The 15683-nt window shown below is 37.3% G+C and overlaps 1 protein-coding gene across 1 annotated transcript in view; it reads left to right on the plus strand.

Annotated features, from left to right (window-relative positions):
- Positions 1-3696: 3696 nt before the first annotated feature.
- The window catches only part of PIK3C2G (phosphatidylinositol-4-phosphate 3-kinase catalytic subunit type 2 gamma), a 209369-nt gene continuing 197382 nt past the window's right edge, over positions 3697-15683 (plus strand). Inside the window, 4 exon segments of the mRNA XM_032208221.1 lie at positions 3697-3844; positions 3847-4346; positions 10299-10381; positions 14518-14675. Coding sequence (XP_032064112.1) covers positions 3697-3844; positions 3847-4346; positions 10299-10381; positions 14518-14675 — 889 coding nt within the window.

A 15683-nucleotide genomic window follows, 5' to 3' on the forward strand; every position in this document is an offset into this window, starting at 1 on the left:
GCATGAAGATGAAGCAGAGTAAAATTTCTGAATCCTGTTGTAATGCAGAAGTCATTCTGAGGCAAATCTTTCCAAGCCTTTCCCATGAAGTTGTCTTGTTATTTTAAGCACATTTGATACTTGTACTTTAAGCGTGAGATCATCTACCACCATGAGAAAGACAGAGAGAGAGAGAGAGAGAGAGGGAGGGAGGGAGGGAGGGAGAGAGAGATAGAGAGAGAGGGAGGGAGAGGGAGAGGGAGAGGGAGAGGGAGAGGGAGGGAGAGGGAGAGGGAGAGGGAGAGGGAGAGGGAGAGGGAGAGGGAGAGGGAGAGGGAGAGGGAGAGAGGGAGGGAGTAGGATTCTCAAATAATGAGAGACAACAGATAAGATGATTCCTTTTTATTTTTACTGCTGTTTGAAATTTCCCTGAAGGAAGAGGTGGGAAAGAATCATCACTTTAGTAAACCAGTTAAACAGGAAGGGAAGCTTCTGACGACTAAGTTACACCCCCTTCGTGTTGAAAGCACATAGGTCATCTCAATGTGTCTGTGAACAGGAAGAAATAGGAGACTATATCCTTCTAACAAATTGTGTGTTTCAGGTAAGAGGTTGCAACATATATTCTTACTGCTTAGCACTAGCCCAGTATTGCACTTCTGGGATCCAATGAAAAGAGAAAATTGAGCCTACAGTGCACAAAGCTTTTATGCTAGTATGTACGTGCATGCTGAAGTAAGGGAAGTATTTCTGTGTGTTTAGCCAGAAGCTACAATGTCGGGAGCATTGTGTAATGATGTCTGCTCCCTTGGTTTGTAATGACTACTTTACAGAATTTTGAGGAATTTTCCCTTAAAGCCCCAGATCCCAGAACTATACGATTATGTGCAAGCATGGGCTGTCATTTGAAAAGAAAATGAAGTCTTCATAATTGCATGGAAAAATAGTGAAAATCTCCAAAATGTGAATTCAGAAACCCTAAAAAGTAAAGTTTAAAACAACAACAAAACTCACAGTATAAATTTTGCTTCATTAGTGATTTCTGAAAATTCAGTGTTGTCAACACGCTTTGCATGATTTGGATACAGTAATAGTGGCTGGCAAAAAGCCAAACCCTTTCCTGAACTTGGGTGTTGCTTTGAAAAGGATCAGTCTAATTTCAGAGCCTAATCTTACTAAACCAAAGAGCAGGTGAGACTTAAACCACTGGGATTTACAGCATGACATGTCAAGTTCCCAGTCTAAATGGTTAGCTTTATATGTGTGTCCATATAAAGTAGACATGGTTCTACAAACAGTGCTGTATGTGTCTGCTCCCTGAGGTCCTCCCCTTGCAGTGGTCAGGGCTGGAAGAGGGAGCCTGGTGCATAGTGCAGACTCCTAATTTCTCATGGCCTCTCTGCCCACTGAGAAGAACAGGGCAGCAGACAATGCAGATGGCCCTTCTAGCACTATATCTAACTTGCCTGCATTTAAAGATGGCTAAGAAAGCAGTACTTCTCCTGAACAGTATGGAGAGTACAGGAAATAAGCAGTCATACGCAGGTAGATGGAGGTGTGATGTGTGTTTTTTTAGCTGTCTCAGAAACAGCTAAATGCTGGGATACTATACATAAAAGCTGTAGTGGTGTAAGAAACAGGGTTAGCTATTAGCTATTGATGTATTATTACAAATGGAACTTGTATGAAATGTCAAGAAAATATTTTTGAAACAGTTAAAAGGCAGTAAAAAGCATTGTATTGTCTGTGCCTCTATTACAGTGTTACAGGTAGCCAAACTTTATTAAGGAATGTAGGACTGGAGGAAGAGGTCATTGTTTTATTTTTTATTTTTCCTGAAACACAATTTTCTAGGGAAAAAAAAAAAAAAAAAGGAATAAAAGAAGTTATCTGTGATTTCTGTGATTTCATGGATGCATCTTCTCTTTCTTATCATCTTTCTTTTATTCAACTGCTGTAGAAAGGGGAAGAAGAGAGGAAGCTGCAAAAAACGGCAATTGTTACTTCTGTGCTTATTAAAATATTTCTGGGAAAAAAAAAAAAATGTCATCTGAATCTAAAAGTATAATTCATGATTCACTGTGACAGAAATGGCAGGGACTAGGCTCGTAATTGAAGTCCGTGGTGTAGATCCCCATTCAGTGTGGTCATTTTGGATTTCTGGCTTAGTGAAACTTCATAAATAAATATATATTTTTTGCCCCCAGCACAGTTAGAGCAAAGCAAACCAAGCTACATAACATGGAATCACTAAGCTCAGTGCCTGAAACAGTTGTTTCAACCTCTAACTTGGAGATTTCATTTCAGCCTATTTAACTTTTCATTTCTCTTTTCGTTCCTGACTGTAGGTGACAGGAACCTATGCCACCTAGAGTTTGACTTCAAATAAAACAAAAATAAATAAAGTTGTGATGAATACCTTCTGCTGTAATACAGGTTTTCATTGCAAGGCAGCATTATCTAAGCTAATATAGTGTAGATCTTGGGGACATATTGGAAAAGCAATTTGTGGTGCTGAGCTTTAACAGTATCTGAGTGCACTTTCCATCTTGGTAGTGTTTTTTTACTGCTAGGGAATATATTTTTTATTGAATTATTAAATCAGATGTTTCTATTTCTTTTGTGTGATAAAGTACCCAGCACAACTGTGTACTTTTTGTGGTATTGCTATTCCATGCCATTTGTATTTTAGGCTACTTCTGTATCAGTAAATAAAACAGGCCGTATCCTTAAAGGCAAGTAGCACAGAATAATTTGGGTTTTAGAATTAAACTCTCTTCCTAAAAAAAAAAAAAAAAAAAAGGTCTCCAATACACGCTGCTAATCTGAAGCATAGGACTAGTTGGCACATCCCAAAATCAGATCAGGAAGTTTGCTGATAACAGTGTGAATGATGAACTATTGCAGAAAACTTATGTCTTGGCCTGTTAATTTAGTAACAAAAATAAAACCTCGGGATTTTCAGACGCATTTGTTTTGAAAAAAAAAAAAAAAGTTTATTTATAAATATATATATTTCATTTATATATGCCATATACAAGCTTTTGGGGTGTAGCACTTGGAATATTAGTTGGAGATCCAAGTCTTCTATATTTTACCCTTGTTCTTTCACTTGCTAAACCTCTGTCACCTGATTACACCAGGATAAAAAGTGTTAGAATATGAATAAATTGTAGAGTCACAAAAGAGAGAAGTATATGAACAAAACTGCCATTAAAGTGGCCATTAATATGAATATTTCCTACCCTCTTATTTTAGATTCCTGCCTATGGTGTGGTATACAAGTATAAAACAATAGACATTTTCTTTAACATTTGTCAGAATTAGTATTTTAGATCAGTTGTTCCAGGCATCCTGTTGATATTATTTATGAGTCCAGGAAATAAAAAAATTAAATTAATTTTAAGGGCACCTGGAAATGAGGACCAAGAAAAAGAGTACTCACGCTCTGGATGAATAAAATCTTCACACTCTTTGGAGAAACCACTATATTTATTATTTTTTTTTTATCTATCTATTTCTTTATATTTTTATATATATATGCAAGTATACAGCTTTTTTTTTTTTTATAACAGATCTTTTTGTTTGTTTGTTTAACTTTTATTCTATGCTTTATTTCAGTGGGGGTATGTAGCTGCAGTTATGAACAATACTCTTTTGACCCTGGAAATATTGTAAAAGTTCTTTGAGGAATAAGACTGAAGATAAAAATCAGCTATGGCATATTTTGGAAGGGTTCCTTTCTTATATGATGAATATCATGAAGGACACACTGGGGACCAAGCACCTTATCCAGTGTACCATTCTGATTCTAATGGAGACATCCACCTAGGATTTGATCAAATAGCTGATGAAGTCAGCAACGAATTTTTTTTTATGGTTCATCACATTCACATCATCATGAAGAACATTTTTTCACATCAGACAACTTTGGTCTGAATGTGCCAGAGAAGCATTTCTGTGGTCATCCTCCGGTTGCTTATGATGAAGTTCACCCTGCAAATCCAGTATCTCATTGGCAACAAGGCACAGTGTCACCAGCGATTGGTTTCAAGTCTTCTTTACTGTCTGATGACAGAAACTTCTCTCTGGTGGTTTCCTACCCTTATAGTCAAGAGAGAGAAATCTTCAGAGGGAATCGTGTAACTACAGTCCCAAACGCGTTTGATTCAAATGTGGAGAGAGGCAACACATATTTTCAGATAGGTTTTGACGATGTAGATGCTCAACGTCCTATTTTCTTAGACAACTACCCATTTGCACAAGTGAGAGAAGAAAGCAGAAATGGGGAGGGTTATTTAATCAACAATTCCAATAGATACAGCATAGGACCTACTTGGCCCAGCAGCTCTGGACATGACAGAGAGGTATGTAAATTTTCTGACATTAAGTGTTTAAAGTTCTTGATCTTTATTGCCTGTGTCCTTGCACTTTGCATATTCACTCATACTGATGCAGCATGTATTAGAAGCACTTCATTTTAACACCTGGTGAAAAAGAAAACTATTTATGCTTTGAGGGAAGAAAAAGCTTTTGGTCCTGTAGAGAGCTCTTGTCACCTGTGTTACAATTCAGCTGGCCAAAGGTAAATGTGAGACTTCTTATTCAGTTCTAATTTGGTCTTCATTACTTCCTAAAATAGAGATGCAGGGAAGTCTCAGGTGTATTTTCTAATAATTGTGTAACTTTTGACTTCTTGGCAGTCAGAATTTCCCACAGTGTTTACAAGTACGATGCTCTCAAACAAACAGTACTTGATTATTCAAGAGATTTTTATGCAGCATGAAAAAATCTGAGCATCTTCTTCCTTTGATTGTAATATCAGAGGAGAACCCAGCAGACCATAAAAAATAACTTCTGAAGGGAAGGCACCTATTCTGTCTAGCTAATGAGAATTTTATACTGGTAGAATCTGTGTCCTCCCTGTTTTATGTTTCACCCAATTTATACTAAGAGTCAACACATTTCTGCAATCTACCTATTAAAAACAGACTTCATTTCATTTTAAAGTAATACCTCTAATTCCTCACCTGGTATAAAATGAAGTATCTCTACTAACTCTAATGGAAACTTGTCATTTTACACCAGAATAGAATCTAGATTATGGTCTAGAATTCATCAGTATTTCAAAATATAATCTGTAATCTGCTTTTGCACCATTAGAATTATTTGGCTCATTGAGCCATAAAAGTACCACAGAGGGATGAGTACAGAAAAGTGAAGTAAGATGTGTTTGAAAGAGAGAGAATAAATCTGTATAACCTGATATGAAACCTGAGATTCAAAATAACAATATATTTTGATGAATGCGTTTTTCAGTTGAGCCAGATTGTCTGTCTAGTTTGACTGATCTATCCTGATCCTGAGAGATGAGACAATGTATGTCCTGCCTTCACTATGTGCTGCATACGCTTATACATGTATGTGTGTGTATAATTGTTTTCCAAAAGAATATACATCTACTATAACCGTGGAAGCTGGTCCCTGTGACACTCAGCCTTTACTTGTCTTTCTGAAGCAAATTATTTTTTTTCCCTCCTTCTATCAGGTGTTCATAGCTCTATTTGTGGCTCTGCTGTTTTTAATAATGATGTCTTCTGGGACTCCCATGACTCTCTGATGTTGTATCTCTCCTCATTTTCCTTCTTTCAAAATCCTGACATAGAGAAGGAAAAAGAAAATGATAAATCCTCCCTTTCCTCTAGTCCTTGTTAGTATTCTGAATCATTACAGGAATCCTGAAATAGCCTACAGGATACATTAGCACCATGAATGTTAAAAGACAATTTAGGTTCACCTTCTGCTTTTAACTCCCAGTGATCACAGTATCATAAAGCAAAGGGGAAGAGACATTAGATTGACTTGTTTCTCTTCCTGCGAATAGGGAGAACTACAGAAGTAAACATATGTCGTCCTAGAGAGATGGGGAGTGTGTGTGTGTATGTTGGGGGAGGGGAAAAGGGGGAGTATCTGAGGATAGGAACTCTTAACAGTAATCCTAGACACCACATTTTGGAGTTCAGTGATGAATACAGGAAGCAGGAGTAGGAGATTATGGGTGGAGAGACAAAGGTCTGTTTTTGTTTGTTTGTTTTTGTTTGTTTGTTTGTTTGTTTTCTATTTACAATAGGAAAACCAAAGCATTCTTGACATCATGATAAAAAGAACAACAAGACTTCTCAGGAGAAAAGTATAAAATAGTGGGATTCAAACAAGCAGGAAGAGATTAAATTGTGGTATGGGATGAAGAGGTGCTAGAGGAATCGGGCATATAAGAACAGGCACAAATACTTCTAAAGGAGTAGGAGAGAATTATAGGGGAGGGAAGAGGAGAGAGAGAAGTGCGTCAAGGGCGACTACAATTGAATGTGTGGGAGGATTTGATTAAGTCAGGGAAGTGTTTGAGCTGTTTAGCTAGAAGAGGAAGAAATGGGAAAGAGGAGAGAATTGATTTGTAGCAGAAAAATCAGTGTGGTCACAGGAATTCTTTCAGAGAGAAGCAACCATATCAGGACAGAAAGAGAGCCAAGGCAAGGGGCTGGCAACTGAACCTTGAGATGGTAAGAAAGAGAAAGTAGGTGAAAAAAGAAAAAAAAGAATGAGAGAGGAAAGTGTAAAAAAGTCTGGGAAGAGGTAAACCATTGCTACTGCTCTGGGAACTTCGGAGAGGTTAAGAATGGGTGCAGAGGAACAGGGTAAATGCTGAGTAAGACTGTCAGAATGGTGGCAAAGTGGAGCACCACAATTTGTTCACAGAAAGTGAATGAGTACAGTTCCAATCTGTGAAGTCCAGGACATGTGAATGATGCATTTGAATAATACATGTAGGAATTGAGAACTAGGGCTGAGGATGGACCTGAAATGAAAAGGATGCTGAAACATGGAGTTTAGTATTGAGATAGGTCATAAGTACACAAGCTGAAATATTCATACTACTGAAATTTTACTATTAATCTGACCCTTAGCTCTTGGATGTAGTTGTATGGCCCTAGTTTTTTGTTGTTGTTGTTGTTGTTGTTTGTTTGTTTGTTTTAATGCATGTTATTTGAAATATGTCCTATGTAATAAAACCATCATTAATTTTCTGTGGCCCTGTCACCACCAAGTCAAGATATTCAAAAACACCGAAGAAATTGTTTTTATATATTCTCTGTGAGAATATTTTTATTTTTTATTTTTTCCATACTAGAAAGAAAGCAAAAAGGACAACCTTGAAAGTATCCCGTAGATTTGGCCACTTAAGTTATTTAGTATCTAATGTTTACAGGATAACTAGCAATGCTCATTTCATAGAAGTCCAGCCATCACACCAAACTTCACAATTTCAGTTTGGGGACTTCAGAAATGAGGAGTACACGCACAATTAGTGTTCGTGTTTAGGAAGGATGGTTCAGGTGACTTCACTAGTATGATGTTAGAAATCTATGGATGAGTGAAAGGTAAGATCCCAGTTCTCCAGGGATGCACTCTGTTACTTTATCCCTGTTATCATCAGTTCTCTTCTGCAATTACCTGTTCATTCACTGTACATTTTCACATCTCTGCATTGAGTGGAGACCAGAGTCCTATGGAAAAATAATATGATCATGTGTTTTACTCAGGTGGGCAGCCAAGCTCCACCACAACCACTCTCTCACTCCCACCCTCCTCAAAGAGGAAAGGGGAGAAAATACAACACAAAGAGCTCGAGGCTTGAGATGAGAATGATTTAATTAAAGGGAAAGAGAATGGGGAGAAAAAGAAACAAACGAAACAATAAGGCTGCAGAGAAGCACAGTGAAGAAAGAAAGAAAGAAAGAAGAAAGAAGAAAGAAAGAAAGAAAGAAAGAAGAAAAAGAAAGAAAAGAAAGAAAGAAAGAAAGAAAAAGAGAAGAAGAAAGAGAAAGAAAGAAAGAAAGAAAAAGAAAGAAAGAAAGAAAGAAAGAAAAGAAAGGAAGGAAGGAAGGAAGGAAGGAAGGAAGGAAGGAAGGAAGGAAGGAAGGAAGGAAGGAAGGAAGGAAGGAAGGAAGGAAGGAAGAAGAAGAAAGAAGAAAGAAAGAAAGAAAGAAAAGGAAAGAAAGAAAGAAAGAAGAAGAAAGAAAGAAAGAAAGAAAGAAAAGAAAGAAAGAAGAAAGAAAGAGAAGAAAGAAAGAAAGAAAAAAAGAAAGAAAGAAAGAAAGAAAGAAAGAAAGAAAGAAAGAAAAAGTTATTATCTAATTCCCATCAACAAGAGATGTTTGGCCACGTCCTGGGAAGCATGGCCTCAAAATGCATAGCAGTTGTTAGGAGGACAGCACCCTCCCCCACAAGAGCTCCTCTTTTTATTGCTGAGTGTGACATCAGGTGTTACGGAATATCCCTCTGGTTGGTTTAGGTCAGCTGCCCTAGTGATGTCCCTTCCCCATCACTTGCCCACCCCCAGCCTGCTGTCTCTTGGGGGCTTGGAAGGAGTCCTGATGCTGTGCCAGTACTATGCAGCAATACACACCACACTGGAGTGATATCAGTGCTGTTCTATCTACGAGTGCAGAGCACAGCACTGTGTGGGCTGCTGCAGGGAAAGGTGACTCCATCCCAGACAGACCCAACACATCATGTAATTAATATGATCCCTTTATATGCAATGGGAAGAAATTAAAGTTTCTGGACACTGAAAACAGAAATGACAAAAATAAATTTCTTTTACCTCTCACCCACATGATTCATCAGTTGTAACTTGTACAAGTTTCACACTGATGGCTAGCTAAACTCTACTACAACTGCTCTCTCAGTCTCCCTTCTTGAAGGAAGAGGGGGAGAAACTACAATGAAAAAGGGCTCAAGGGTTGAAATAAAGACAGGGAAGATCGCTCACCAATTACTGTCACAGGCAAAACAAGCTCCTTTCTCCCAGGTGCTACTGTGCAGGTTTTTGTTTGTTTGTTTGTTTGTTTGTTTGTTTTTTGTTGTTGTTGTTGCTGCTGTTTGTTTGTTTTTCTCTTTCTTAAATCTGCTCTCCCAGAGGCCTAACCAGCATCTCTCCCTGACTCTGGCCAGCAGCGGGTCCTTTTGGAGCTGGCTGAAGCTGCTGGGCTCTGCTCACAGAGGCAGCCCCCCTGCAGCCCCCCTGCTACCAGAACCTTGCCACATAAACCCAATACAGAACTGTGTCTGTATATACCTTTGCCCCCAGAACTGATTTGAGTTAGTTAGCAATGGTATATCAATTCCCTCTGTGTAGACTACTGCTAGTCAAAGCAGGATATGCTTGCCTTTAGGATTCACTCAGAAATGCTGCCAGCAAAGGTACAGAGAGGAAGAGAGCTTCTGTTTTCACTTCTGTCTCCTGCAGGAGAGCGTCAGGATGGTTAATGTGGTTAACGGGACTCATTGTATCTAATATTTTCAAGACTGACAGCACCTATTAAGGGTTTGTAACTTCTGAGCATTCAGTTCCGTAGCTGTGGTCTCCTCACTAGTCAGCTCCCCACAGGTCTTTCATATTTTATACTCATCCCATTTTTTACTGTAATTAAAATTTTCCTTCTCCAGAAGAAGAAAAAAAAAGGGGGTGGAGGGGGGGTGGGGAAGGGTGTAATTGTAAGGTTATATAAATTAATAATAACCAAATAATTTTGTATAATTCACTGATGTTATTAAAATGAGAAAATACATCTTTCACTATATCTGTTTCTACTTCTGTGCCATGGCATTATTTGCTTCTCTTTCTGAAGGGGTTTAAAGGTTGATGTCTTTGTTGAGCCTTGAGTCCATATGTCTGTACGTACAACAGTAGGAAGGGCATGCAGATGTAGCAGTATTACACAGTCTCCTGGGGGTTATGTTCTGATGGAAGGGTAGTACAGCAAGCACACAAGGGGATACTTCTACCCAAAAAAAAAGCAGCTCAGACCAACTTCAGGGAAAGCATCAGGGGATTTTTCATCTTCAGAAAGAATACACTAGCTTCCTGTCTTTCTTGGGGACTTACCTGAAACGTTTATAGAGCTTGACGAAATCCTGAGCTTCCATTAGGGGCAGAAAGACAGAAAAAGAAATAAAATTCACATCAGCATAAGCTTTATTTTAAGCCTTGGAAATCTTTATTTTCTTCAAGGAGGAAAAAAAATCATTAAAACCTGGGCAGCTGATGCTTTGTGACTTTCTATTTTATCTCTGAAAACATTAAAAGTGCAGTCAAATGGTGTTATTTGTGTTTATTTGGCACTCCACTAAATCAGGGGAGGGATGATAAGATACAAAACTTCATTCTCATGAAACCAAATGCAAGTTTAGTCTTACGTTCCTTATATGTATGTTGTCTAAATAATTGTCTTTTGGTCTCTTTTTGGTATTTTTAGGTTACAGGTTGGTCTATCCAGCTGGTTGAAGCAAATCAAGGGAGTAATGAAAACACGGTTGCTTTTTGCAATGCAGTGGAGGAGTAAGTATAGAAAAAAAAAATTATTCAGCCAACTGTGACATTTCACTTATTTATATTAATTGGATTGGTTATCCCTTCATTCCTGAACAGTGTCTTAATTCTGGTATCAGCTTAAATGCAGGAACACTGCTAATTTTGGTTTAAAGATTAAAATCCACAAAATAATAATTCCAATAATATTTTCTGCCTTTTTTGTCACCTTTATCAATGATAAGTACATCCTTAGTGTTAATGTGTGTGAAACTTAAAATCTATTTTGTCATTTACTTGGACAATATCAATCCTTACATAGCTCAGAGCAGGAAAAAAGAACTCGGAGAACTGATTGACTGAGAACAGAATTTTACTATATAATATCCTGATGAGGTATTAGGTTTAGCAAGCAACAAAAATTCCTTTAATTATTGTTTACAGTTTCAAGTTAATAGTGTGGCTTAATGGGATAGAACTTGTGCATGTGTGGTTTTTTGTTTGTTTGTTTTCTTGCTTTGTTTTCTTTTGTTTTTTACTTTCTTAATTTTGTCAGAAAAATTGTGTTGAAATCTAACACCACTAAGAAATACATATTTATAGACTGTGTAGCTTCATTCCCCTTTGTAGACATTCACTGATCATACTATCAAGTAGTTAGCACAAATGCATGTGTATGTGTGTTGGGGTTGGGGATTTGTTGTTGTGTTTTTTTGTGTGTGTGGTGATATTCTTTTATCCCCAGAAAAGTAGCTGGAAAATTGTGGGGTTTTTTGTTCTTTTTTTTTAAATAGACTTTAATGAATTGACAGTATTTAAGGTCATCCAAGCCTGCTGCTCTTAAAAGAAAGAAAAAAATACAGTTTGATATTGCTCTGGAATTAATCACAGAATCACAGAATCACAGAATTTCTAGGTTGGAAGAGACCTCAAGATCATCGAGTCCAACCTCTGACCTAACGCTAACAGTCCCCACTAAACCATATCCTTAAGCTCTACATCTAAATGTCTTTTAAAGACCTCCAGGAATGGTGACTCCACCACTTCCCTGGGCAGCCTGTTCCAATGTCTAACAACCCTTTCGGTAAAGAAGTTCTTCCTAACATCCAACCTAAAACTCCCCTGGTGCAACTTAAGCCCATTCCCCCTCGTCCTGTCACCAGGCACATGGGAGAACAGACCAACCCCCACCTCGCTACAGCCTCCTTTAAGGTATCTGTAAAGAGCGATAAGGTCGCCCCTGAGCCTCCTTTTCTCCAGGCTGAACAAGCCCAGCTCCCTCAGCCGCTCCTCATAGGAAAATTATATATATATATTATTTAATTATATATATATATTAATTATTATTTTATATTATTTAATTATATATATAATTATATATTATATAATAGCAAATATATTTTACATTCATAGAGTAAATGGTCAGCTTCAAAACATACTTAATCAAATATGTCTCAGTTTTCTTTTTTTCTCCCCACGTTCCTCAGTCTAAACCCCTCCCCTTTTTTTCACTAACACCAGACACATGTTCCACATGATAGGCTTTCCTCAAAAGCATTAGATTTTTGTCCAAACATTCTACACTTAACTTTACACTCTAACACTCTAATTATAGGAAAAGCTTTCTTTTTTTTTTTTTTTTATAATAAATAATTTTATTTACAGGGTTAAAAAACGTTTAGTATTAAGTATTAAGACATTCCTGTCTTAGTATTGAGACATTTCTGTTTTGAAATATCTTTTTTTAGCATGCACCACTGGCAAATACTCTTTTAAAAGGAAAATAGAAACAGCCTTTGCTTTCCTTCTATCTAATGAGAAAAGTATTCTCAGGATAAAATGTAACAGAAAAAAAAAATCATAAGTTTACTAATAACTAGTCTCTTAGTCTTGCCAAATGAGCATCCTTTCAGTCCTCAAACAATCTCAATAACTGTCAGTTTTATACATCAGAAGTAAGATGTATGATTCAGACTCTGTCATGCAAACTTGCAGCTCCAACATGTAGCTCAAATAGAAACCCAGCCTGTTTTTCTTCAGGTAATGTTTGTACAGGTATCAGTCTCTAATTGCAACATGTCAATGTATACGTACCTAACTTTAAAAGTGTTTTCAAAATCCTTTATCATGTTCCTTTACAACTGTGGACATAACTACAGTGAAAGCTCACCCATAGGTGGCTTCAGAATACATCTTAAAGCCAGTTTGATATCAGAAGAGGCCAGGCTGACAATCTCAGGGTTCAATGCTACAAAATGCAAAGTTCCTCCAGCTCCTACTGATTTCAAATATATGTTCTGCAAAACAGAGAAATACATAGCACTGTGAAGTAGCAAATCCCTATAAATGTTAGTACTTTCAGCATATGTTGAATTGTTTCAGTGCAGAACGTGGCATGAGATTTTCTTCATGTAATACTTCTGAAGCACTTCAACTATGCCTTGGAAGACCAAAACTTTCCAAATTCTGGAATGACCATGTTTTGCCTAACAGCTCAGACCAGAAGCCCTTTAATCACTTGAAAACAATAGGTGGTATAAGCATCTCTGGAACCAAATGCATTTTTATCTAAAAGGCATAAAAAGCAAATTTATGTCTCCATATTATCTTAAAATATAGACAAGGTGAAGTTAGGGAAGAAGATGAGGTTTACTCAGTTTTGAAATGCCTGTCGGTAAGTTGAGGATGTGATGTGTGCCCTGCATGTCTACATAACCCATTAGTTTGATGCTGGAAAACGGGTAGTGAAGTTTTCTGTCTTAAGCCATCTTTGCCCTCTTATAGAAATAGGTTACAAGAGGAAATTTGGTGCTTGGAGAAAGCTTTATGCGTACCTTGCTCAAAAAAGAAATAGACTGACATCAACTACACAGGTCACCAAAGCAGCCTCTGTAGTATAATGATTTTTTACTATGAGTATAAATCTATCTTATGTACTGGAGGTATTGTCAAGCCTCATTTCCTCTCAGCCCACTGAAACATCATGCCCCATGGCTTTTCATTATAAGAAATGGGCCGCTTCATCGGATTATTAATTTTGGGAGCATAGGCTTTTTCTTTTCTTCCTCCCACACCAATTTTTTCTTCTTCTCATGCTATAGAAATATATGGCATAAAAGAAGAGTTTGTGCTGTTGAGACTTGAGTAGCCACCCTGAGGCAGGAGGGCATAGTAATGAAGAACTTTATGTGAGAGAACCATAGCTCAAAACATCCTGTAGTCAGAGACTGTGTAAGGCACTGCCAACTCATATACTACAAAATGCTGCTTGAACTAACGACCAACAAAGAATGCAGGATGCTTAGTACAGGATGTTTGAGTTTTGCTGCCAAAATATTCAGTCCGATTAGTGAAATGTAATGTAGCTTCAGCTGGTACAATATGTACCCTTACCTGCAGCTGCAAAGTGTATTTGCTTTAAGAGCAAGTTTAATCTCAGCTGACAGCCATAATACCTGTGACTAGTGTTCATTAGAAAATGGCACCTCAGGAGAAATTAGTTTCTGCAAGTCTTTGGTAATTGGAAGGAGGAGGGGCAATTTATTTTATAGGTAATGGTATATAAGATCAGAGGGACACAGTGACTATAACAGTTATTGCTCTCTAAAGACATTTACATAAATGTCCTGGGTTTTAGTAACGAATATTTCAGATTGGATCCTAGAGCAGAGTGAAGACAGGGACTTAAGGTTTTGCATAGAAAGCACCCTCCTGTATTCATTTTGACCAGCTGTCCTGGTCACAGCTGTTTGTGCATGTGCTCTCAGTTAGCTTTATGTTAAAACTTTAAGTATCAAAGCATATATTTGAGAACACTCATTTCTGCTGTACTCAAATTGTTTTCTTCACAGTACACTGAAGTTTGTGTTTAAATTCCTAATGGCTTCACTGAAGTTATACTTAGCAGTGGTTTTGTGAAATTTATGAAGATTTTACTGATTTTTTTTTTAATTACGTGTACATATAAATTGTATATATAAGATGCAGTTATATGTATGTTAAGTTGTATGTAGTTGTCTGATTAATGTATGAAAACATTTTACCTTCTACACCGGATTTTATTCCTAATACTTCTCTAAATAATATTATCAGTATCTTGTAGATTTTTTGTTTTTCTTTCTCATAATGCATACCTATTTAGGCATAATTTCATCGTGCTCTTTCAGAATCAGAAATGCCTATCCTGCTTATGACTTGAAGACAAACACTGGGAAAATCTGGAGTGTTACAACAAAGTTCCCAGACCATATTCTTGGTGAATTAAGATTCAGAATCAGCATTTGGACAGATTCTTCACCATATCCTCTGCTTCTTACAAAACATGGTAAGTGATTGAGGTATCCACATCCTTCTATGATTCCATTCTGTTGAGATCATAACAAAATGCATTTGTTATCTGGAAAAATACTTGGAGGGTAAACCTTATATGAATCTTGAGTGCATTCATTCAACATATTTGCAGTAAAATTAAAATCACACTACATATCAAACTTTGCTAACATGTAGATTTCTACTTTTTTAAATCACAACCAGGACCAATTCTGGCAGTTTCAGAAGTGGGCAATATTAGACTTCAATTCTTAAGGAATTTAAGCTTGTGCGTAATTTAAAAGGTAGGGGGTATCCACCACTTAGTCATGGAACTTTTCACATCCTTCACTCTGTTGCTAAATCCAAGACATAAGAGTGTGGTCATTAAGACTCCTCTGCAACCAAGGTTATGACCAAGTCAGGGGAAGTACATTTTCATAAAATGAAACCAGAGGAATTCAAGATAGAGATAAGGACAAATTAGAATAATTGAGAATTGGAAGAGCTTGCCCACAGAAGCCATGAAGTCTGAATCCTTAGAGGTTCTCAAGATCTGACAGGAGATATCCCAGAGCAAGATGGTCTGAATTCAGTGTTGACCTTCCTTCAGGCAGGAGGCTAGACTAGACTGGACTTCCTGATATCCCTCTCAACCTGATCACTAGTGTTAGTGGAAAGCTGTCACTACCCGAGTATATCCTGTATCCATGGCGAATGGCAGGACTTTTGATTACAGATCTGGTAATTTTTATGTCTTAATCCACATATGTAGAGATGAAACAAATGAAAAAATAATCCCCTCCCTGTGCTGTTTCATTAAATGATAGTCTTTTCTGTATGAATCTTTTCTTCAATTGTCAAGGAATTACTTGACTCTAACAAGGTGAGTGTTAGTTTGTTTGACAGGTTGAAAGCTGAAAATCCAAAGCTCTACAGAATGTCAGTCAGCATATATTAAAACATATATATTTATAAATACTTTAGAAAAGGTTTCCACATTTATTCATACAAATTTGGTTAC

The sequence above is a fragment of the Aythya fuligula genome, chromosome 1 (genome assembly GCF_009819795.1).
Source record: "Aythya fuligula isolate bAytFul2 chromosome 1, bAytFul2.pri, whole genome shotgun sequence".
NCBI lineage: Eukaryota > Metazoa > Chordata > Aves > Anseriformes > Anatidae > Aythya > Aythya fuligula.